Source organism: Cricetulus griseus, chromosome 2 (genome assembly GCF_003668045.3).
Source record: "Cricetulus griseus strain 17A/GY chromosome 2, alternate assembly CriGri-PICRH-1.0, whole genome shotgun sequence".
NCBI classification, from domain to species: Eukaryota; Metazoa; Chordata; class Mammalia; order Rodentia; family Cricetidae; genus Cricetulus; species Cricetulus griseus.
Window position 1 is genome coordinate 94,988,740 of NC_048595.1, and position 26,241 is coordinate 95,014,980.

Genomic DNA, 26,241 nt, shown 5'->3' on the forward strand with positions numbered 1-26,241 from the left:
GCTCACCTTTGTGTGGCTGAGCTCTGGGAGCTGGTTCACAAGCTAGAGCAGTGGCTCTCAACCTTCCCAATGCTGCGATTCTTACGTTGTGGTGATCACCCCTTCACCATACAATTATTTCATTCCTACTTCATAACATAATTTTGCTACTGTTATGAACTGTAATGTGATATCTAGGATATCTGATATGTGACCCCTATGAAAGAGTCACTGGACCCCCAAAAAGGTTGTGACCCACACGTTGAGAACCACTGAGCTAGAGGCTATAAGAACACATGACCATTTCCCTTTCTCCCACGTGCCAAGTGATTCCCTACTCCTGTGTGAAAAGATAATCCGAATTATTTTTCTGTAATTACTGACAATTAGTGCTTATGAAAAGAAGCCTATTTCCAGACAGGGGAGACTGACTCCATGATACAGAGGGTCCCTGCAAGTCACTGCAGGTGAGCTGGATTGTTGATAAATGGTGTTGGTAAAGCCCGGTTGCCACTTGGGTAAAAGAAACTTTTTTGTTTGCTTGTTTTTGAGGCAGGGTTTCTCTATCAGCTATCACACCCATCTAAAGAGACTTGTATATTGCTTCATAAACCAAAATAGTGCAGATGGGGCAAAGATCTACATGCAGGAACTGGAAGATCCATGGAAGACTGAAGGAGACCCTAATAGTAAAGAGGAAGTCCTTTCTGAAAAAGTGATATGAAACTTAATAATCATAAAAGACCAGCAAATGTGATGAAGTAATAAAAAATTACAGGGAAAACCATCATTTAAAAAAGACAAAAATGAATATATTGTTTAAATGATACACTGTAGTTGGTTGTTTTTTTACTCTTTGGGGGCCCACCACCCAGCTCCCAAATAAATATATAAAGATTTATTCTTAATGAATGCCCCACCTTAGCTTGGCTTATTTCTAGACAGTTTTTTTTTTAACTTAAAAAAATCATCATCCCATCTACCTTTTGCCTCTGAGCTTTTACTTTTCTCTATTCTATATGTCTTTCTACCCTTCTTACTCTGTGGCTGGTTGTGTGGCTGGCCCCTGGAGTCCTCCTCTCCTTCTCCTTTTTTTTTTCTTGCTCCTCCCTCTTCTTCATCTTCTATTTATTTTCTCTGCCTGCCTGCCAGCCCCACTTATTTCTCTCTCCTGCCTAGCTACTGGCCATTCAGCTCTTTATTAGACCAATCAGATGTTTCAGACAGGCAGAGTAATACAGCTTTACAGAATTAAACAAATTCAGCATAAAAGAATGCAACACATCTTTGCATCATTGAACTAATATTCCACAGCATAAAAGGATGTAACACATCACAACTGTACTATTTTAAGACTTGAGATGGAATAAAAGAACAAAGACTGAAGTAAAGAAATCTCCTGATGATGACAGTAATGTCACTTTTAACCAGACTTGATCTTTTGGGGTCTGAGCTGTCTTCCTCTGTTAAAGAAATGAATGGGAAAGTGGTTGGTGAATGGAAAGGGAATGTCCGGCACACAGGAGCAGTCCCTGTACATCAACTGCTGCTCAGGACCCACACTGCAGCAGGGTTTATGATGGCTGCAGTAGCCTGCCATAGGACCCAAGCTCACATTTACTCAGAGACAACTGCACACTGAGGCCAAGTCCACAGGGTGACTGAGGTAGTCAACACAATTATAAACCATGAGCTGACTTAAGTGGGAAAAGGATATGGTTATAGGGATGCAAGATTATACTCAGAAAACCACATAATGACTACCAAAAAGAAAATCTGTCTTCAAAACTTATTGTACAGCATAAAAGGAAGAGGTTTTCAGGATAAGGGTGGTTTGGCTGCTTCAGAAAGTAAACTTAATTCAGAGCCTGTACTGGGTGAATTACAGATCCAAGTATGGTTTCTTTTCTGAAGCTGCAACAGCTGAAGAAAAAAAAAAAAACAGCCATTTCAGAATGCCTTAATTTGTCACTATTGTTTGGGAAACAGAGGGCCATAAATAAGTAGCCTCAAATGATAATTATAAATAGATGTTATTTTATAAAGTCAGAAGATCTAAGAATCTCTTCTGACTGCACATCCACTAATAAAGAGATTATCAGAGAGCCACTGAACACAGGGCAGTAATGTGAATCGACCTTTACAAGTCATAAATACAACATTTTCATTTCACAAATAGAGACCCAAGAAAGTTAAGCAACTTGCTGACAATTATGCAACCAGTTTGGTAAAACTTCCTCTTCTATCAACTATTGAATGCATTCCAGTAAAACAGAACTGCTTGTGAGATCAATTTGCATACAACATGTATATTTAGTAAGCCTAACAATCTTTCTGTAAGTACTAATATGTAGTATTTATCACAATAAAATCTGGACTGGGAATGAGGAACCTGTGTGACCCTGGGCAGTCAATTAACTTCTCTAAGTTTGTTTCTTCATTATTAAAACAAGGGAAAAAGGGGGGAGGGGAAGACCCAGATCTCTTAGGATGTCTCTGTATTGAAACTTAACATCTTAATATTTTTATTATGAAAATATTGTGTTTTCATTATGAGATATTTCAAGTATAAAATATTGAGAAATAATCTAACAATTCTCCATACTCAAAACTCAAACTTAAGAAGCAGAAACATTTTATTTTTTTGCCATGTTAACTTGTTTCAATTTTTTCCTTTTAATTTTTGCTTAAGTATTTTAAGGCAAATTGTGGAGTCCTGTTAGTTCATCTCTATCAGCATTCATCTATTCAACATATAGGCCCAGCCAACAGGGGCATTATGCTAACAAAATTAGCAGGAATTTCTTAGTAAAATATAATGTACAATTCCTCTACTGTCTCAAACTTGTCTTCTTTTAATCATTGATTTATACAAATTAGAATTTTTAATCAAATCCATCTTAGCTTTAGAGAGACACAATCTAAATATCTGGTCAGGTTTCAAGATTAAAGTTTACATCCACTATTTAAGCAACTGGACATGGTGCTGTTATTATCATTCTTTCCCAAGTTCCATTTAGCAACCTTCAAGCATTGTGAATATTCCCATTGACATGAGAGAGTGGCTGTCAGATGGCTATTGACTGAGAGACAGCAGAAGTTGGCAGAAATGATATCTATTTGGGGTACATCACTTGGTTAGTGTCTATGCACAAGAAGTAGAAATTAACACTACACTGATGGTAACCAGTCAAGAAACAATGCAGACACTGAAAAGAGATAACATACAATTGGACCTGCCACGTGGGAATGGGCTGATGAGTTCAGCAGAACGCCCAAACCAGAGTGTCAATAAACATCAGCTGCAGTGCCAGCTGCTGACATGTGTCCATCAAGGTTCATGGCTGGAGCAACATGGAGACAGGCTGAGATACAGCCACTCTCTCCAGTACACATTTTCATCATTTCTTTACAAAGAGAACAGCTAGGAAATAAACACTGCAAGAGTAAATTCTTTATAATCACTTCTAAACGTCACAGACACTAATAGATTTGTGACTGGCTTTAGGAAATGAGAAACTTCTTTTTAATTAATTGATTGATGCCGCTGCTCTGCATATGCCTGAGTGTGAATGTGGGTGAGCAAGTGTCCTGTCACAGTGGATGTCAGAGAACAGCTTTCAGGAGCTGGTTCTCTCCTTCTACCATGGGTTCTGGACACTGTGCTCAGGCCATTAGACTTGTGCGCTAAGTGCTTTTACCTGCTGAGCCATCTTTCTGGCCCAAAGCTCTTTAAAGACGTCACTAATTTGGGAGATTCCTATCTTTCCTTTCTGTTTTTTATTTGGAACTTAAAGAGAGGAACCTTCAATTTTCTTGCTAACAAAGAGACTCTGGAAGATGTTCGGAAGCCTGATCATAAAGTTGGTCACTACCTGCAATTTACTAGAATCTTCCCATAGAATCTCTCCTGCATAGATTTCCCTTTGTATCTGGTCCTTTTCCTGGGGATGGAACCCAGAGCTGAGGACATGGTAGGCAGGCACTAGAAACTGAGCTACACTCCTACCATGTCTGAGACGTTTTATTGGGCCAGAGTCCTTAGTGACAACCCTAGCATTTATCTGTGAACCATATTATTCAGGAAGGTGATATTTATAGATATTTATGTGTTCAGTTTCATCTTGGCTTTTCCATGCTTTCAGACACATGACTGCAGCCTCTTGTCCACTAACTAATTATATCCTCACCACTAGTAGAAACAACTTGAATATGTAACTCATGCTGCCAGTCTATATGAATTCCTGGGCCTGGTTATTCAAGATTTCACTGGCCATATGTTAGGCACAGGTCCTTTTCCCAATCTGCAAATGTGACCCTGCGGTAAATAGTACCCAAAGTTTTGAGCAAGTGCAAAAGTCCATGGTTCTAAGTGAACACTGCATGGAAATATGGCTCTTTCCTCTGGCTCAGGATTGCTTGGCACAATGTTTCCTTATGAGTATACTTACTATTTCTGAACCAGTATCTCAACCTGAGGTGTTTTTCTTCATCTGAAAGAAAGGGTGTGAGATGGACAACACTATATTCACTCCCCTTCTCAATCAATGGCTTACCTCTCCTCGTTGTTCTCCATCTGGTTAGGGAAAGCAGCAAAATCTAGCAGTAATTTAATTGCATCAAGGTAGCCATTATTACAGGACCAGTGCAAAGCTGTTCGTCCCTGCAAGTAGAACAAATCAACTGTACTAGAGTAAACAATTTCAGACACATAATAACTCAGAAGAAACAATTTCTCCTCAGATTGGTCAATAATAAAGAAGAGATACTATGAAATATACGATAGAGAAAACAGGCATGTTTTAACCAAAGTGATCCCAATTAACACATTCATCAAAGGGCATCATGCACTGTCCAAGGTGAGACCTGAGGAGGATTCGAAATTGATCAAAGAGTATTCCAACCAAGAGTGCAAACTCTGACTTTCACTACAAGAATCAGGAGGCAAACCCAATCATAGTCAAATTCAATAAGATAAATGGTGTGACAGTTATTCTTGGTTGTTAACTCGACTACATCTGGAATTAACTTAAACACAAGTGGCTAGGTATACCTCTGAGGGATTTTTTTTTTTTTTTTTTTTTTTTTTTTTTGCTTTTTCGAGACAGGGTTTCTCTATGTAGCTTTGGAGCCTATCCTGGCACTCGCTCTGGAGACAGGCTGCCTCCAACTCACAGAGATCCACCTGCCTCTGCCTCCCAAGTGCTGGGATTAAAGGCGTGTGCCACCAACACCCGGCTTGAGGGATTCTTCTTATTTATTTATTTATTTATTTATTTATTTATTTATTTATTTATTATGTATACAACATTCTGCTTCCATGTATATCTGCACACCAGAAGAGGCACCAGATCTCATAATGGATGGTTGTGAGCCACCATGTGGTTGCTGGGAATTGAACTCAGGACCTCTGGAAGAGCAGTCAGTGCTCTTAACCTCTGAGCCATCTCTCCAGCCCCGAGGGATTCTTCTTAATTAAACCATTTGAAATGGAAAGACCTACCCTAAACCCAGATCTTTTGAGGTGGGAAGATCCACCTTAAACCTGGGCCACAGCTTCTACTGGTAGCCTGTATAAAGGACATGGAAGAAGGAAGCTTGTTCTCTTTGTCTGCTTGCCCTCACTTGTACTGGCAAGTTCATTTCATCACTGGGATTAGAGTCTGCTTCTTCAGGATTCTGGTATATACTGAAGACTAACTAAGATACCCAGCCTTGTGGACCAAACAACTACTGGATTCCGAGACTTTCTGTTGGTGGCCTGTAAGCCACTCTAATCAATCTCATATGTATATATTTTAGTTTTGTTCTATCTGTTCTGTTCCTCTAGAGAACTCTGACTACTACAAATGGCATGCACTGAAGAACAGATAAAGAAAATGTGGTACATTTGCACAATGGAGTGATACTCAGCAGCTAAAAACAATGAAATCATGAAATTTGGCAGCAAATGGATGGAACTAGAAAAGATCATCCTGAGTGAGGTAACCCAGATCCAGAGACACAAACATGGTATGTACTCACTTATAGGTAAAGGATAACCATGCTACAATCCAGAGACCCAAAAGAAGCTAAGCAACAAGGAAGTCTCAAGGGAGGACACATGAATCTCACTGTGAAGGGGAAACAGAATGGACATCACAGGGGGATGGGGGAGGGGTCTGGATTGGGAGGTACGTATGGGAAGGATCAGGTTGGGGAGGATGGAGGGAAAGACAACTGGAATGGGGGTCATCTCTGGGATTAGTTAGAAACCTAGTGCAATGGACACTCCCAGGAATCTATGAGTGTGACCCCTAGCTAAGACTCCTAGCAATGGGAGATACAGAGCCTGAACAGGCCATCTCCTGTAACCAGGCAAGACTTCCAGTGGCGTGGTTGGGACACCAACCCAGCCACATAACCTATAATTTACCCTGCCTACAAGATATGTTGGGGTAAAGGTTGGTGCAGAAATTATGGGAGTGGCCAACCAATGACTGGTCCAGCTTGAGACTCATACCATGAGAAGGAGTCTAGCCCTGACAATACCTGGAGGGCCAGGACCCAGTGGCTGTCCAGCCCAGAGACCTAGGACAGAACCAAACATGACTGGCAAAAAAAAAATGTCAATGAAATGATTCCTAATGATATTCTGCTATACTCATAGATTATTTCGTAGCCCAATTGTCATTAGAGAGGCTTCACCCAGAAACTGATAGAAATAGATTCAGAGACCCACAGCCAAACATTAGGCAGACTTTGGAGAATCCTGTAGAAGAGAGGGAGGAAGGATTGTGGAAGCCATAGAGTCGAGGACACCACAAGAAAATCCACAGAATCAACTAACTTGAGCTCATAGGGGCTCACAGAGACGGAATCACCAACTAGAGAGCTTGCATGAGACTGACCTAGGACCTCTGCACATATGTTACAGTTGTGTATCTTGGTCTTCTTGTGGGACTTCTAATAGGGGGAACCGGGGCTGTCTCTGACCCTTTTCCCTGCTTTTGGGACCCTTTCCTCTTACTGGGCTGCCTCATTCAGCCTTAACAGGAGAGAAGGTGCCTAGCCTTACTGCAACTTGATATGCCATGGCTGGCTGATTGCTCGCACACACACACACACACACACACACACACACACACACACACACGAGGCCTGCCCTATTTTGAAGAGAAGGTGGGAAGAGGAGAGGTTGGGGGAGGGACTGGGAGGAGAGGAGAGAGGGAAGAGAAAATGTGATTGGGCTGGGAGTTTGATCCAAAGATCATGGTGGGAGGTCAACTGACACGACCCAGGCATATGTGTGTGTGTGTCTGTGTGTCTGTGTCTGTGTGTTCACACATTCATACGCATATGTAGCACCCATAAATAATTAAATGTAAAAAAGGAAAGCTAAAGAAGGCATGAAGCATTGCAGAAGGGAAATAAGGTATTTATGATGCTGGAGGAGTTAGTGGGAGAGCTATCACAAGCCCAGATATGTACACATCTAACAAAGATTCTAAATATATCAGACAAATGGACTGAATTAAAGTGATTTAAAGTCAGAATCATAATTATAGATTTTGAAAAATATTAAAAATATATATTCATTTTTATAGTGGTAGATTTTAAGTTGCTTTATTTTATTTATTTATCTTTTTTTTTGAGATAGGGTTTCTCTGTGTGACAGTCCTGGGTGTCCTGGTACTAGCTTTGTAGACCAGGCTGACCTTGAACTCACAGAGATCTGCCTGCCTCTGCCTCCCAAGTGCTGAGATTAAAAGGTGTGCACCACTACTGCCCAGTAAGTTGCCTTATTTTGTAATGGCTGATGTTAGAAACATACAAGAGAACACTGATGATATAGAATATGTAAGTAACACAACCTGGAGATTGGTATTTAGACATAAACACTTCATTAAACAATGACAGATTATAATTCTTGTCAATTATATATACAGCATATGTTGGACCATGAAGTCTCTAAAGAATAACACCCTTCCCTGCAAAGATGTCCACATCCTAACTTCTAGAACCCCGACTTGTGATGCTACATAGAAAAGCAGCTGTCCTGAGAGGGGCGGATTACTCTGGACAGCTGTAATCACAGGGGGCTTTCTGAAGGAAATAAGGTTGGGGAGTTGGTGTCAGTGACTCAGCTAGCCCTTGCCAGCTCTGATGACGGAGGAATATGGCCACGACTTAAGCAGCCTCTAATTGCTGGAAAAGTTAAAAATAAAAAACCACTTCTCCCCAAGGCCTCTAAAACAAGGCAACCCTGTTGTACTCTGGTTTCTTAGTCCAGTGAGACTGGTGTGGAACAGTGAAATAATTAATTTGTGTTGGATGTTTGTGCTAATTTATCATAGGAGCAATAGGTAACTAATCTATTAAATTAAGGTTGAGAAATAAGGAAATATCCAGGTACTTGGAAAATAAACAATAGACTCCCAAATAATGTGCAGTCTAGCAAATAACATGAACATAAGTAAATTCCACTCACATATACAGTAATACTATACTGTAAGCAAGGCTCACTCTATAAGTGTAAGGCAAGTTTAACATCAGAACAACATTCAGTTGACACAATCCACTTTCTCAACAGAAAAGAGAAGAGAAAAATGGGACTGTGTTGGTAGATGTGCAGAGTATTTCATATAAATCTAACTATGATTTTTAGAAATTCCTAGCAATGAGAAATATAGTCTCATGCAATAGTGAAGTATTGGAAACTGGATCTCTGAGAAGCCAAAATGAGTTCAACATAGCCCGTATAACCTATTCTATTCAGAACTATCTGAGAGATCCTCAACAATTCTTAACAGATGATTCCACAATGCTACATATGAAACTGAACAGAACTAGAAAGTCGCTTAATGTATGTAAGAAACTGCCCACTTGGCAAAACATAAAAGATATGCTAAATTATAAATGATACAGTCCTACTAATATTGGGACAAGGACCATAGTTTACATATTTTCCCTATGTTACTTTTAATTTTAAAAGCACTTATTCCATTTATGTATTTACTTATTTAGCATGTGTGTATACCCGTTCCATCATGCACATGTCAGCAGATAGCTTCAGGAGTCATTTGTCTTTCCCACTCAGCTGTCTGCCAGCTCCTCGTTATGTTATTCTTACAAATAATAACAATCTTGGTAGAAACTCCCTGAGTGGTTAATAGACAATCTGTTTTCTGACTCAAAAAACATGACTTATGCTAGTTTTTTAAGAGTTCATGCATCCCTCCAAAAGTGAGTGTTAGGTAAACTGAGAGAAACCCTACTTACTGCATAGAGGAGGAAGTATGGATTAAATCCTGTTTTAGGATTCTGACAGAACACACACACACACCCACAACACACCTGATAATACTGTATAGCACTTGTTACTTTGATTCAGTAGAGGATTTATTCTAAGGGATTAATCCATAAGAAAGATAAATTCATGAAGATGATTCTGGCAACAGTGGAAGTGTCCTGTTATGGGAGCTAATTACTGAACTCTTGAGTTTGGATTAAGGGCTCCTTACTCTCATCTGGTATCACTGCAGGGTAATTGCTGCCATTACCTGAGTTCCAGTTTCCTCAGCTGTGAAGTGGAGTAGGAGAGTAACAACTTTATAGATCACTGTGAGGGCTGAATGAACCATTGCTGAATATAAAGCTCTTGGCATTTTAGGATAATAAGCAGTTATGATTATGAGAAAGATTTATATCAGCTGAGAAAATACTGGTGCTAATTTTAAGTGAACAAAAGGTGGTTTGTAAGATTATATATGTGTGTGTATATACATACATGCATATATTTTATAAATGTTTTAAAAACTATTCCAGTGTATATATATGTTGAATAATATACAGATATAGATGAGCACTACAAGAGAACATTGACAAATGAAAACCATCTCTCTCCAAGTGATAAACTGTTCTACTTAATTCATAACCAAGAAGAAAAGTCTTCTGAGCTGGCAGCACAGAAAGCCCGAGTTTCTACCTCTTTGTCTTGGATGTTGGGATCTGCGTTGTTTTCCATGAGCACAGCCATGCAGTTGATGTACCCTCCGTATGCAGCACACTGAAGAGGCGTTCTTCCTGCATAATCCTGCACATTTGGGTTGATCTTATTTTCTATCAGTATCTGGCAGACATCAGCATTTCCCCCCAGTGCTGCCCAGTGAAGAAGTGAATGTCCATCTTGGTCAACCAGATCTACCCTTGCTCCACCTAGCAAAGCAAAACTGCAGTGAAAATGTCGAATGTAGAGAGCATTCCACCTTAAAAACATAGCAATGCCCTCTGAAAGTTTTTTTTTCTCCCCAATACTTCTATGTACTCTACACTGTCTGTCAGAGCTTTAGAGTGGCCCTTAAGTTCTGGAGAGGTTGGGACTAACTCTCTTTCAGTAAATGAAACTGGAGGTCTGGGGGGAAAGTGAATATTCTGAAATCAAATATTCACCAACAGGTAAGCTTGGGCACTCTTCCTCAGCTTTATGCCCCGTGGCTCTGCGTGTGAATGAAATGGTGTTTCACACCAAGTGTGCCAGAGTACCTACCTTTTGCGGGAGACCTAAGAGATACAATGTATCAACTAACCTTTAATAAGTGTCTGAATCACATCTTTGTGCCCCATCTCACAGGCTCGGAAGAGTGGAGTGTGTTTCATGACGTCAGTAGCATCTACTTGAGCATCATTGTCCAATAATAATTTCACGGTGCTGACATGGCCAGAAAGGGCAGCAGCATGTAAAGCTAAAAAAAGAAGCCAAACCAACTGATACACTTTCAAAATAGCTTTACCTTTTAACTTTAAGTATGCTTTTCTTTCTTCCTCTTAGTATTTCCACCTTCTTATGGCTAACTACAATCCAAACTCCGCCTCCCCTCTCTGGACATACGTGTGCTGCTGTGGGTAGGTGGGTGGATAGTGAGGCCTGGTTGTACTCAGTGTTGTGCTGGAAATTTTGACTTGCAATTGGTATTTCAGACAAAGAAGAGACTTCATGTTCACTAGATGCTAAAAACCATGCCTCTTAGTCACCAATGCATAGTGACAGGCTCTTTTAATAGAGAAAAATTAAAGCAAGGGTCTGGTAAGAACTGATTGGAGGCTATGAAGCAGGGAAGGTTCTAGAGTTACAGGAAGTTCTCTCTTGCATGGCACATCAGTATGGAGTCATGCTACTCAAACTTGAGAAAAGAGCATAAAAATGAGGCTTGAGAATACATTTAGATATGTGCCTCCCTTAAAACATATTTTGAAATGTTAGTAGCTATCAAATATGCCGTTTTTTCATAAGTATGTATGTGTTCAGGTGTGTGTACATGTGTGTGCACACATGTGTTGAGGACTGAGGTTGACACTGGTGTCGTTCATGATTGTGCTCCTTGCATATTGAGGCAGGGTCTCTCACTGACTATGGAGGTCACCATTTTAGCTAGTCAGGCCGGCCAAGTTTCTCTGTGATTTCCCTGTCTCTACCTCCCATGCACAGGGATTACTGGTGGGCCTCTCACTTTTTCTGGTCCTCAAGCTTGCATGACAAGGGCTTTACCCACCGAGCTATCTCTCCAGCCCCAACTATGCATAGTTTCCACATTTTTCTATAAAAGTGAATGATAAGACAAGATTCTCTTTGTGTCTAAGGTACAGCCAAAGCTATAAACCAGATGCTGATGTTCACCTGGTAGAGATACTCATTTTAGCCATAATACTTGGAAGAAATAAAGCCTTTGGAGTAAGATCCTGGCAAACTCAAGCTTAAAAAGTGAAAAGCCAAGTCAAACAATATTCTTAGGAACAGTGATCTCAAATTACTGTCTTATAAATTTGATAGAAATTTTTGGCACCTGAAGCTGGGTGAGCCCATGTGCCAGTTCCTACCTGTGCCTCCATACTTGTCTGCCATGTTAATGTCAATGTCAGATTTTAAACTCAGCATAGTCCTGAGCACGTCATCACTGCCTTTCCCTGCTGCCCACATGAAGGATGTTCTTCCTTCCAGGTCGGAATCATCTTTCACTGAAGGATGCTTTAAAAACACTTTAACTGTTTCCTGTAAAAAAAAAAAAAAACCTCATTTGAAACACTGCAGCAGTGGGGTGCATTCTCCATGGCAATAAAGCACCTGCTAGAGGTGATTCCATGAAGAAGCCAAGGATTTTTCCTGCTGCCTTTTTATGAATAATAAAACCTCAATTTCCACACAAAATTATGATCTTCATTCCTTATATATTAGTCCTAGTTTCTGTAACACTTCAAACACAACATTTGACTTTCTCATTCAACATTCTTAAATTTGAGAATGATGACTCCCTCCCTCCCCCCAGGGAATGATGGCAAAGAAGAGGTAGAAGGAGCCAGAGGTTGGGGAAGGCTGCTGGACATGACAGCAGTGTCTTCTGGACATGACAAAGGCTGATGCATGTGTGGATTCACTGCAGCTGTGGTTGCCAGTGCAGGACGGGGCCTGTCAACATTTGGTCACTAAGGGAGAAGGGCCTGGGAGGCCCCACCCCTCTCTGAGGGGCTAGTGACAGTCAGTGGTGACTGGGGGTAAGTTGCCCATGCTCCAGTAGATAACCTCTCATGCATGCAGGAAACCCTATTAAACCCAGTGTGCTGCACACAGAAGACATGGAGTATGGAGGGAAGTTACTGGGAAAAAGGCTTTGAGCAGGAGAAGGTGAGGATGAGTGAGACTATCAAATAACAAGAAATAATTAAAAAATCAAAACATGAGAATAAAACAATTGAGAATGAGTTTCTTTAATTAAGCTTTAAAACCTGTAAGGGCACTGTTAGACATGAAAATTAGAAGACTTAAAAGCCTTTGTTGTCAAGACCAACATTAAGTTAAACATTTCCATGTACACTATGCCTGCAGAAACTCAGATATTTAAGCATGCTTCCAGAGAAGGCAAACAGATTGTCTTTCTGTGTATCACATTACCAAAAATGTAGTGGTTAATACATTTGTTGATTATTGATCAAAAGTTACTGTGAAATACAGCATTCAATTCATTTAAACAAACTTATTTAGTTATTCCTATACTCAAGGTCCTGCCTCTGGAATAATGGAAAAATGGGGACCCTGGACATTCAGTCCTAATTGTGCTTGGCAGTTTGGGTTACTATTGTTGTTTTCTGTGCTGGGATCAGATCCAGGGCCTTGCTTATGCTGCTCCATAAGCTTAAGAGCTGTGTAGCTGAGTGTCTCTCCCAGCTCTTGTTAATATTCCTGCATTGAAAATGACCTCTTTTCAAGCTGGGTGTTGGTGGTACATGCCTTTAATCCCAGCAATCTGGAGGGAGAGGCAGGTGGGTCTTTGTGAGTTTGAGGCCAGCCTGGTCTACAGAGCGAGTTCCAGGACAGGCTCCAAAGCAATACAGAGAAACCCTGTCTTGAAAAACAAAATAAAACAAACAAACAAAAAACAAAAAAGAAAATAACCTATTTTCTAAAACTCAATTTTCTAGGAAGATCAAGAAACTATTGCTTGAATGAATATGAAGAGTTCCAGAAAGATATTTCTGTAGCTGACTCTTAATATTTCATAGAAAGAACAGGAGTTGGAGAGATAGCTCACCAGTCAAGAGCACTAGCTGCTGGGTTCAATTCCCTGCACCTGTATTGAGGCTCCAAACCATCAGTAACTCTCCTCCTAGATGATCTGATTCCCTACTCTGCCCTCTAAGGGCACCAGGCAGCCATGTGGTACACAAACATATCTGCAGACACCCCCCCCCCACATACAATAATAAAAAAGAATAACTTTAAAGGTTCATCTGATTTAGTTATTGTTTTACCCTGGAAAAAGCATAGGTTCTCGGCCACATGAATATTGGCAGCAGGTACAGGGACAGGAGTAAAACAGGAAATCCCAGCAGTTTGTCCAAGGCATGACACGGTTTCCTAATTTTACAACTATTTTCTGATTTTAGTGTTTTTCAAAAAGAAAATAGCCTATGTTAAGTTAACAGAGGCTGAAGTAATCAATGGGCTTGAAATAGAACTTAGAAAATGCTCAGAATTATTAAAATCAAATCTAGAATTATCTAAATCAAACATCTGTAATGTGCCCCCATTTTCTTTTGCTCCCACTGATACGTTATTTAATTACTGGTGTCTGTATTAAAGCTGGAGCCTGATATCTGGTTCAAGATCATGGGTAGGCCATTTCATCTCTCAGAACCTGTAAGTGGAATGCTGTGACCCACCTCACTGGGTGTGCTGAGTTATGTACTGAGTTTTCATTTCCATACATCCATCAGCTTGGGCCACATGACTTTCCTGTCTGTGAAAAGCAAGAACTGCTTCTCCAAGACAATAAAAGATAGTGGTTTGCCAAAACTGTAGGTAGTGTACTGAGTAAAGTTTTAGGGAGGCCAAGAAGGAAAGACTATAAGTATACAGACAGCCTGTGACCCGCTGGAAAGCAGAACACACCCATCAGTTTCTGACTAATTAAAAGAAAAGGAAATAGAATCACTAGCAGATAAGACAGGATCAAACTGGCTTCTTCAGAGAGTAGGAAGGGAATGAAAATGAGACATTCAGCAGAACACTGAGGTCAAGAAGTGGGGATTAGGCTCTGCCCAGGCCAGAACTATCGACAAAGGCCCAAGCCATGACAAAGACAGAAAATCAACTGTGGCCTCTTAATGTCTCTGTGTCAGCCTGCACACTATCATGCTGTTGAGAGAGACCAGCCATAATGGACAAGAATACACTTTGTGATCCATGAAGGACGACCAGGGAAGAACTATTGATAACACTCAGGATTTCTAGAAACCATAATTCACACTGTGGCCTTCTCAGATGTATACAATTCATAATCATTAGTATGAATTGTAAGAATGTAGCCTGTGTTTGGACACCTGCTCTCATATGTACACAATCCATAGGAATAGGGTCTATACCAGGTGCAGTAGACACTTGCCATAAATTTGCTCTAATCTTTCCAGCAGTCTTGAAGGAAGACATATAGTTATCCTCATACTATCTATGAAGAAGCAAAGACTCAAAGAGGGTAAGAAAGTTGTGTGAGGTCACAAAGCTAGCAATCTGCATAGTTGGGATTCCAGTAGTTGGTTTTTCTAACTCCAAAGCCTTGCTGCATTGCTTTCAGGACAATTACATGGTTTCTGAACACTATGATGTCCCTAGTGCTATAAAAGTCAAAGAATGATGCAGCACATTCACCAAAAAGTAAAAAAAATATACCATGTGTTTAAATAAAGCTGCATAAACTTCCAAGTGACTAACAACCTTATAAAAACACAGACCATCACCTGCATCATGGCACTGGCAGTGTGAACAATGATTAAAAGCAATCACTCCTTCAACATAGATACATGTGTGTCCATCAAACTGGTGCAATTTGAACCAGCTCAGTCTCAACCTCCTGTTTGTAGTACTGTATCCATCTATCATAGTATAGGCTAATTGAAGGGGGCAAGGGATCATGGTGTATTATGTCTTATAACTGCATAAAAATCTACAATTATATCAAAATAAAACATTTTATTTTTTATTTTTTTTTAGATTTTATTTATTATGTATACAACATCCTGCTTCCATGTATATCTGCACATCAGAAGAGGGCACCAGATCTTATAATGGATGATTGTGAGCCACCATGTGGTTGTTGGGAATCGAACTCAGGACCTCTAGGAAAGCAGTCGGTGCTCTTAACCTCTGAGCCACCTCTCCAGCCCCCATTTTATTAAGAGAAAAGGAAATCATAACTTACAGCAAAGTTACTCTGAGCTGCATAGTGTAAGGGTGTTGCTCCTTGGCTGTCAGAAGGGATAGTTCCAGACTTGTTTCTTTCTAAAAGGAGATGGACAATCTGTGCATGGCCTGAGAACAGATACAAGGCAGTTATCTCACACAAAGGGGTAAGTCCATTCTTAATCCATTTAAAAGAAAGAAGGTAAGAAAAGATCATTAGCATTCAAGAGCATTTAAAATGGTTTCAAACAGTTCCCAGTGCAGCCTCTTCCACCTTCTCGCCTGCATATTGTGATAGAGTAGAAAGCAGTGAAGCTGAAGACACTGAAAACACGGTCCTCATTAGGAGGAAAAGCACCGCGGTGAGAAGTGCCAGGCTTAGGGACTGCCTCTTAGGCTTCTTGGCTTCTCTGTCCATCATGTCAAGGCTCTGCTTTCTGGTTCGCCAGAACTGAACATCAGTTCCCTGCTACTGCTCAGCTAACTGAAATGAACCTCATCTGCCTCTGAGGCCCTCTAACTATCCTGTCCATGTCTCTCCTCTAGTCTTTTAACATGATGGTAGTAATTTCAAATTCCACAAAAGATGGAGCAGATATTGTGAAGCAGTGGTGGGCTAATAGTCTGTAGTGGTTTCTGTGAAGGGGGAGTTGTACATGGGGTCAAAGAATTAACAAGCTGACTGTGGCAGTGTGTGCCTGAAAACTCTGCACTTCAAGGTTCAGGCAGGTGGATTGAAAAACTGAGACTGGCCTGGGCTACTGAGAAAGTGCTAGGACATCCTCTGGTTATCTTGTCTCAACAACCACAACAGCACAGCACAGCACCTCACAGTATAACACAACACAACACAACACAGAGGGCTAACAAACCTAGGAAAGCCTTTTATACTCTAGCAGAGCATATGGGGATCCAGGAAAGGAAGGGGATGCCATGGGGGAGGAGCCCTTTGAACAAGGCTGTGCTGGGTGGAAGCCAGGAAAAGGGGTCTACCTGGGGCCTGTGCTCATCTACTCCCTCCACATGTGTGGTGTAAGATGGGGTCTTCCTACTCCAAATATAGGCCCGATGATAATCCGTGCAAGAGTGTCAATCTAAACACATCTTATTTTGGTTGAGGAGCAGAGAGAAAAATTCAGTAAAGACTTGAGAATAACATACTACAGGGCAAGGAAAGAGAACTGGCATTGGAAAGATAAAAGAGCATACCTTAGGGATTGTCTCAAGAAGGCCCAGAGCAAAGTCGAGAAACTGTTAGGCATCTTCAATTTAGTTCAGAAAGAGATGGCTTCTAGGAAACAAAAGGGAGGACAGGGAAGGGTGATGGAAGGAATAAAAGAAAATACAAGGAGGTTAAAAGGAAAAATAGGAGGAAGACGCGAATGAAGATACAGTTTAAATGAGAATCCATGTAGTAGGAATAACAGAATCAGAAGTTACAGAACAAAGTGAATTTAGTGAAGCGGAAACAAATTTGTGAAGTATACCCACATTCTATAGGAAAAAGAAAAGGGATGAAACTCACCTTGAAAGGAAGTCTAAATAACAATTACACATCTGACACAAAAGCTGTATGCATGTATGACCATCACTTTAAAACAGATGGCGTGCAACTTAAAACTAAGACCAAGATATCAACAACTGAGTGGACCCCCCACTGTTAGCAAACATCCGAGGAGAAATGGGGAGAAAGGGCACCACTGGCCTTATGTGTGGGAGGTCTTGTTCTTTACTCTGACTCATGGATAAACATGATTTTGAGAGACTGAAAAGTCACCACAACCGAACCTACATTGCCACCTGAAACACCAGGTGGGCCTAAACTGAGTGGCAATAGCACAGGTACTCTATGTGGCAGAAGGTAGAAACAAAGGGCTGGAAAATATGAAGAAAAAACCCTCTGAAAATACTAATAATACCATATTAGTAGAAAAAATATTACTTTTTAATAATGACTATATGTGGTTAAACTACTTCATAGAAGAAAAAAATTTCCAGGTCGTACTCTTTCAAGTAATCTGACACATAACCATACATATCAGATACATACTTGCTCTCTCATAAAAAAAGTGATCCCTGAAAGGTAACAAGGTACATATGAAGAAATAAAATCAAGGACTGAACATAGGTATCGAGTGAATGCCCTCCTTTGCCCACATAACAGCCTTGACTGTGAAGATAGGCTACATTATAATCACATCTTGTCAATAAATTTTCATTCCTTTATAATAAAAGTTAAAATCTTATGACATAATGTTGAAATAAAAACCAGTATTTAATAGAGAATTAGCTTATATTATCACATTTAAAGCATGCAGCAGAAGGATCTAGGTTATGAAATACTTGAGCACATCAGTCTGCTCTGAAAATGTTTAAACAGGAGGAGGGAGCCCACAGGAGATGGGGAGGCATAGGACTTCTGTAGCTGGGCAGTCTTTCCTACCATTGATCCTCTGACTTACAGCAGAACATACCTAGTAAGGCTGCCCAGTGAAGTGGGGTTCGAAATAAGTTATCGTAAGATGTTATGTTGCAGCTTTCATAGGAGGTCAAGACATCCACCACCGTTAGGTTTCCATCAGCCACCGCGAAGTGAAGAGGTGTGCGGCCCTCGTAGTCTTGCCAGTTCAATAAAGACTCTGTTGGGGCAGCATCCTATTTTCAAGAACCAGAGACTTCAGACACATTTGGAATCGTCAATAAATAGTATGTGGCATGCACATTAACTATTTCTTAAAACAAAACCTCCACATTCCCTATAGGCACAAATAAAATGATGCATTGAGTGTATGGGCTAAATCTTTAACAATTAACTTTCCTATTATTAATAATATAAAAATACAAAAAGAAGAGAGTAACCATCATGCTTGCATTAAAACATGTGACACTTTGCCTAATGTGCTTTGGTGTCTATTGTGAATTAGGCTAAAGCTGTGGGTTATTTATTTATTTTTACTTATATACACATGTAGTAGTCCATAAATAACATACATTTTGTACCTGTGCTTCGAATATTTACATTGTGGAAGCATACATGTTATCTCTTTGGCCACTTTTCCTTCCTACATTACACTTGTGAGTATCTCTGTTGTTTCTAGTTCATTTGTTAAACTGGGACTTAGTTCTCCATTTTTCTCCTGAGGAGCAGTTACATTATTTCCACTTTTTTTCACAATCACAAATAATGTTGCAAAGACTATGTTTTCCTCACATACTTCTTGTAACACAATGTGTGAGACTTCTCTCTTTGCTACACATGGAAAGAGGCATTGCTGGTTGAAGGAGTTTTGTACCTTCCACTACATCCTGTCAAGCTACTCTCCATATGCTTGGACCAATGAACACACCTGTGACAATATGCAAAGTGTTTCTTTCCCACATGCTGGCATGGATTAATCACTTGGTATTGTCAAGCTTCCTACATGTTATTCCTAGAATGAAGCTGAAAGACATTTCCCTGATGTTTAATTTAAAGTGCTTTTATGAATGAGGCTGAAAAAATGTATTCCTCTGTTTATGGTATTCAGTTTGCTTTCTCTGTAACTTGACAGTTCACCACACTTACTCATTCTTTTGCTGGATCTTTGTAACAGACATTATGATATACATCTTAGGTTTCTCTTTGACTTTAAAAGCCTTATTTCCCAGCTGCCAGGGACATTACCAGCCCAGGACCCTCTGTTTCTTGGAACAGTTTCAACTTAGGAATTTCCTCACCCAGAATTCCTTCTCAGGTTAGGTTACACCTAAAGCCAAGTCCTGTTGCTTCAATTTGACCACTGAAGGGCCATCCTAGATTTACAGCTTTTTATGTAGTCAGCTCATTTTACCAACAAAGGACCTGAGGTGTGTCCAACCTGGGGCCATGGAATGCCTTATACCCTAGGACAGCTACAGATGTAGCCAGCCCCCTCCCAAAAACCAAAAGTAAGTTTACTTAAAACATCAAGAGATCATTTATTTATTTATTTATTTATTTATTTATTTATTGTAACTCAATTGCAAGGTTCTTGATCATTAACTTTTAGATGGCAATGTCATCAAAGGTTGGACATGCCTAGGCTCTCAGAGTAATGAGGTACTATGAAATCTGTAAGAAAATAAAAGTTGTGACAGAAAGTGAGCAGAAATAAAAATTATCACAATGAGCAGGATGGTATGAACACACCAAATGGGCTTTCAGAGGACAAAGATTAAATGCTCCATGGACAGGGAAAACAACTGACTAGACTCAGCTGAAGAGAGACTTAGTAAACTGAGAAACAAACATGAGTTATATAAAAGGAAATTCGGAGACATGATGAATAAAATGAAAGAGCCCCAAATGCTTATAACTGGAGATCCAAAAGGCAACAGTAGAGAAAAGCAAACATGTAACAGCTATTTGTTTTCTAAAAGTAAGATTCAATAATCAGAATATAAAGCAAATGGAACTTTTATTTATTGTTTTTACACTCATTATATGTATACATGTGTGTATGAATGTATGCATATATTATGTATTGTGTGCTCTGGTGCATGTATGGATATCAGAGGACAACCTGTGGGACTCAATTCTCTTCTTCTCTACATATATGAGTTCTCAGGGACGCAACTCAGGTCCTCAGGCTTGGTGGCCAGTTGCCTTTACCCACTGAGCCACTTTGCTGGCCTTATTATCATTCTGAGATAGGGTCTAGCTATGTAGCTCACTCTGGACTTGAATTCAGGATCTTTGGCTTTGGCCTCCTGAATGTTGGGACTACAGGAATGCATCACTGTGCCCAGCTCCAATAAGAATTTATTTGTTTATTTAATTTTATTGAGATAGTGTTTTCGAGCTCAGGTTGTTTCAAACTTACTATGAACTCCTGATCTTCCTGCCTACCACCCACGTGCTAGGACCACAGGCATGTGCTACTCTGCTCAGCAAACAGGATTTTTTTTTTAATTCTAAAATTCTAGACATACAGCAATGAAACTGTAAAATATCAACTACAAAGAATTAAAAACAGCCTGAATGAAAAGGTAGATCACCTTCCAAAGGATTGACCATTAAGACAACAACAGACTTGATTTGCAAGAACAATAAAAAGGCAGAAAGTAGTAAAACAATGAACAATAGAAAATGAACAATAGGAAAATAAGTATCTAGGACTGTGCACAAAGAAAACCAGTTTTCAAGAGCAAGATAGCAACAATTAGAGAAATCAAGGTTATGAGCTTGAGAAAGCAAGATATCAGGTGGAGGATACATGGGAAGCATTGGATGGAGGAAAGGGAAGGGGGAATGATGTAATTATATCTTAATTTTAAAAAAGAAATTATAAAGACATTCTTAACAAAACACAATTTTGATGAGAGTTGAGGCTCTGTTGGTAGAGTGCTTGCCTAGTGTGTACAACACCCTTCTCCCTATGTGTGATGCCCAGCACCATACAAATTAGGTGTTGGTGGCACAGGGCTGTAATTCCATCTTTTGAGAGGTGGAGGCAGGAGGGTCAGAAGTTCAAGGTCATCTTCAGCTATAAAATGAGTTTGATACCCTTACCTACACAAGACTGCCATAGAACCAAAAGAAAAATAACAGTTTATCATCAATATTTCTATAAAAATGAAAGTTCTAAGAATTATGTATCAGGCTGGGCATTGGTGGTGCATGCCTTTAATCCCAGCACTTGGGAGGCAGAGCCAAGCGAATCTCTGTGAGTTCGAATCTATCCTGGTCTACAGAGTGAGTTCCAGCATAGGCTCCAAAGCAATACAGAGAAACCCTGTCTCAAAAAACAAACACAAAATAATTAAATATCAGGAACTAAGAGGAATGATAAGGCAAATTTGAGATTCAAGGTGAGGGGGGAATGAAGCTAGGAGATGGCTCAGTGGGTAAAGTGCTCGTCACTTGTGAAAATAGCCTGAGAGAGAAGTATGCTGCAGTCAACAAAGCTGAAAGGAGTTGGAGATCTGAAGAGCACTTTCATATCAGACATGGAGATGCAGAGTTTGGAGTCTGTCCTGTTGGTTTTTGGTTTTGCTTTGGCCCAGTATTTCCTCACTATGCTCCCATCCCTCCCTTCCTGGCTTGCTAGATTAGCCCCAACAGCGAGCTAGGGCTTCCACCAGAGACCCTGCCTCAGTCAATAAAGTGGAAAATGATGATGAAGACACCTGGCATCAACACCTGGCCTCCATACACAGACACACATGAACATGTACCCTCACACCCATATCAACACACTTATCAATACATGCATGCATATCACATACACATATACAAAAAGAAAAATGTAGAGAAAGAGATTAGTGAATGTGTACAGTAATCATTACATACACATGAGAATATGTTTTAAAGTCTAATTTGTATATTAGAAGTCAGCAGGGGCCTAGGGAAGCATTTTGGTTAGTTCCCAGCACCCTTGTAAAAGGCCAAGCTTGGCTGTGAGTACTTGTGAGCCGGGCATTGGGGACAGAGACACTTAGATCCTGAGAGCTGGCTGGCCAGCCAGCCTAGCTTCAGCCAGCCAGCTGTGAGCTTCAGGTTCAGTGAGGGAGCCTGCCTCAGGGTCACAGGCAGAGAGTGCTAGAGGAAGAGCCCCAATGCCTTGTTTTGGCCTTGGTATAGATAACCATTGGTGTGTACACCTGAGTACTAATATGTGTTCCACACACACACACACACACACACACACACACACACACTTCATATAACACACACACAACCCCATATATACACATATTCACTTGCATACACACACATACACAAAAATGAAAAATTAAAGGATCAAAAAGTATAAAACAAAGCAGGGAATGAGAAATATGAACTCTAGAAGTGATTGGTGGTGGGGGAGTGGGTCACAGGAAACCTCCGTGTGGAGTAAAAGTTATTGTGATGCTCTGTCTCTCAGGAGATGATAAGTCGGCCTGTTGATATTCTTGCTTCGTAATCTCCTGTCTCTCACATTAATGCTTTTGTACCTATTAGATTAGTTTTTCCTAAAAAGGGCTTTAGGGTGTAGCACAGCATTCTACCTACCAGGATGCATCTCACTGTGTGCACAGCGCTTGGATCTTTATGGTTGGCTGCCCAGTGGAGTGGAATCTTGCCTTCCATGTCAGGAATCCCAATGTTGGAGTCATGCTTGATGAGCAGCTTCGCATGCTCTGGGTTGTTGTAGTAGGCGCTCCAGTGCAAAGCTGTTTGCTGCAACAACGTAGTGAGGTAATAAAAAGACAACCTCAGCATCCTACTCTTCTAGGACATCTACTATGTGACAGGCATGGTTTAAGAGCCATCAGGACTCTCTCTCAGAGCCTGCCCAGCCAACCATCAACAGCCTCCCCTCCTTGTTACCACATCCCAGGCCACAACTCTGGCAGAAGTGCCCCCTCTATTTTACCAGGGTCATACCCGCACCCAAAACCCCAGGTAAGACTCTCTCTTGCAGACCACCAACACTCCCTCAGAACCCACCCAGCCTATCCCCAACAGCCACCCTCTCCTCATCACCATATGGAGGCCCACAACTCCAGAGGAAGCACCCTGCACCACCAGATGCCAGAATTCCATCCCCCACCTTAGTTAGAGACCCTTTACCCAACCACAGACTACTCAAGCCTAAAGACCAGAGAGGAAACAGAAACCAATGGGAAAAAACACTCATCCAACAAGGACAAACTCAGAAATTAGACCTATAATTACTCCAAACACAGATGCCTAGACACCAGTGTAAGAACACAATAACAGCCAATCACCACCCGAGCCCAGCTATTCTACTACAGTAAGCCCTGAATATTACAACACAGCTGACACACAAGAAAACAACTTTAAAACACACTTTATAAATATGATAAAGGTACTTAAAGAGGAAATGAATAAACCCTTTAAAGAAATTGAGGGAAAGACACAAAAAATTGGAGGCAATGAATTTAGAAAGCCAAGAAAAAACAAACAATTGAAGGGAATGAATAAAAGTTTTGCAGACTTGAAAATGGAAATAGAAGTAATAAAGAAAATACAAAATGAGGAAAATCTGGAGATGTAAAATCTATATAAGCAAATAGGAACTACAGACAAAAGCAACACAGAATACAAGAGATGGAAGAAAGAATCTAGGCACTGAAAATACAAGAAGAAATAGAAATATTGGTCAAAGAAAATGTTAAATATAAAAAATTCCTCACACAAAATATCCAGGAAATCTGGGGCACTATAAAAAACAAAACCTAAGAATAACAGGAATAGAAAGTGGAGAAGAATTCCAGCTCAAAGGAACAGATAATATTTTTTTTAACAAAATCATAGAAGAAAATTTTCGTAACCTAAAGAAGGAATGCCTATAAAGGTACAAGAAGCATAAAGAACACAAAACAGACTGAACAAGAAGAGAAAGTCCCCTCACCATACAATAATCAAAACACTAAACATACAGAACAAAGAAAGAATGCTAAAAGCTTCAAGGGAAAAAGAGCAAGTAACATATAAAGGCAGACCTATTAGAATAACACCTGACTTTTCAGCAGAAACTTTAAAAGCCAGAAAGGCCTGGACAGCAGACTCTAGGACTACTATACCCAGCAAAACTATCAGTCTCCATAGATGTAGAAAAGATATTCCATGATAAAGTCAAATTTAAACAATATCTACAAATCTAGTCATACAGAAGGTGCTAGAAGGAAAACCCCAACCCAAGGAGGTTAACTACACCCATTAAAAACAGAGGAAATAACCCCATCCCAGTAAAACCAAAAAAAGGGAAGAATACACACACACACACACACACACACACACACACACACACACACACACACACACACACACACCCCATTACCACCACCACCAACAAAATAACAGTAATTAACAATCAATGATCATTAATATCTCTCAATATCAATGAACTCCTTTCTCCAATAAAAAGACTAACAGGATGGATGCAAAAACAGGATCCATCTTTTTGTGGCATACAAGAAATACACTTCAACATCAAAAATAGATACTACCTCAGAATAAAGGGTTGGAAAAAGGTTTTCTAAGCAAATGGACCTAGGAAAAAACATGTTGCTATTCTAATATCTAACAACATAGACTTCAAACAAAAAATAAAAGAGATGGAGAAGGACACCTCATATTCATCAAAGGAAAGACCTGCCAAGTTATCTTTCAATTCTGAACATCCATGCCCCAAACAAAGGGCACCCATGTTTGTAAAGGAAACATCACTAAAGCTTAAATCACACACTGACTCCTCAAACATTGATACTGAGAGACTTCAATACCCAACTCTCAGTGGACTGGCCATCCATGCAAAAACCAAACAGAGAAATACTGGAGCTAACTGATGTTATGAACCAAATGGACCTAATAGATACATACAGAACATTTCACCCAAACACAAAAGAATATACCTTTTTCTCAGCACCTCTTGGAACATTCTCCAAAACTAATCACATATTTGGTCACAAAGCAAGTCTCAACAGATACAATAAAATTGAAATAATTCCCTGCATCCTATCAGACCACCATAGACTAAAGCTGGATTTCAACAATAGAAACAACAGAACACATATAAACTCATGGAAACTGAACAATACTCTTCTGAATGACTGCTGGCAGAAACAGAGAAAGAAATTGGACTTCCTGGAACTCAATGAAAATGAATTCATAACATACTCAAACTTATGGGACACAATGGAAATGGTGCAAAGAGGAAAGTTCGCATCACAAAGTGCCTGAATAAAGAAATTGCAGAGTTCTCATAGTAGCAACTTAGCAGCACACCTAAAAGTCCTAGAACAAAAAGAATCAAGCTCACCCAAAAGGAGTAGAAACCCTAAAATAATCAAACTGAGGGCTGAAATCAATAAAATAGAAACTAGAGAATCAATGAAACAAAGAGTATTTTGGTTCTTTGAGAAAATAAACAATATAGAGAAACCCTTATTCAAACTAACTAAAAGATGGAGAGAGAATATCCAAATTAACAAAACAACAACAAAAACAAAATGGGGACATAATAACAGACACTGAGGAAATACAAAGAATCATTATGTCATACTTAAAAAAACCAGTATTCCACAAAACTGGAAAATAAAGGAAATGGATAATTTTCCCAATAGATACCACTTACCAAAGTTAAATCAACATCAGATAATTTAAGTAGACCTATAACCCCTCCTAGTGAATTAGAAGCAGTTATTAAAAGTCTCCCACCATGAAAAGCCCAGAGCCAGACAATTTTGATGTTTATCAAAGAGTCTGCCACAGGCAACTCACAGATCTGGAATCCTTCAGCATAGCACATTTAATTTTAAGAATAATTTTACATACTAATAGCTAAATGTAGCTGCTGGTGAAAAGATACTTTAAGAACTATACATGCATTTTCTTTATTTGAAATAAAAGTTTAAAGTGGTAATTCTGGATGCAGTGAAATTCCTTGAAAACCACTTTTGCCACTACCATTAATATACCTCCTATGGGGAGAGTCACCATGGAAGAACCAGAGATGCTTGGATGTACATTAGATCCTCTCTGTCACTCAGCAATCCATCTAAAATTGGATAGTTTACTGAGTGGG

The 26,241-nt window shown here is 39.9% G+C and overlaps 1 protein-coding gene across 6 annotated transcripts in view; it reads right to left on the minus strand.

Moving 5' to 3' along the window:
* Positions 1–26,241, minus strand: part of Invs (inversin) — a 173,435-nt gene that overhangs the window by 34,295 nt on the left and 112,899 nt on the right. For all 6 annotated transcript variants that reach the window (XM_027403114.2, XM_027403113.2, XM_027403115.2 and 3 more), the window contains 7 exons: positions 22,701–22,868; positions 18,163–18,343; positions 15,708–15,817; positions 11,836–12,007; positions 10,548–10,703; positions 9,947–10,176; positions 4,536–4,642 (listed from right to left, as the gene is read on the minus strand). In XM_027403114.2, coding sequence (XP_027258915.1) covers positions 4,536–4,642; positions 9,947–10,176; positions 10,548–10,703; positions 11,836–12,007; positions 15,708–15,817; positions 18,163–18,343; positions 22,701–22,868 — 1,124 coding nt within the window. The remainder of the gene's footprint in view (positions 1–4,535; positions 4,643–9,946; positions 10,177–10,547; positions 10,704–11,835; positions 12,008–15,707; positions 15,818–18,162; positions 18,344–22,700; positions 22,869–26,241) is intronic.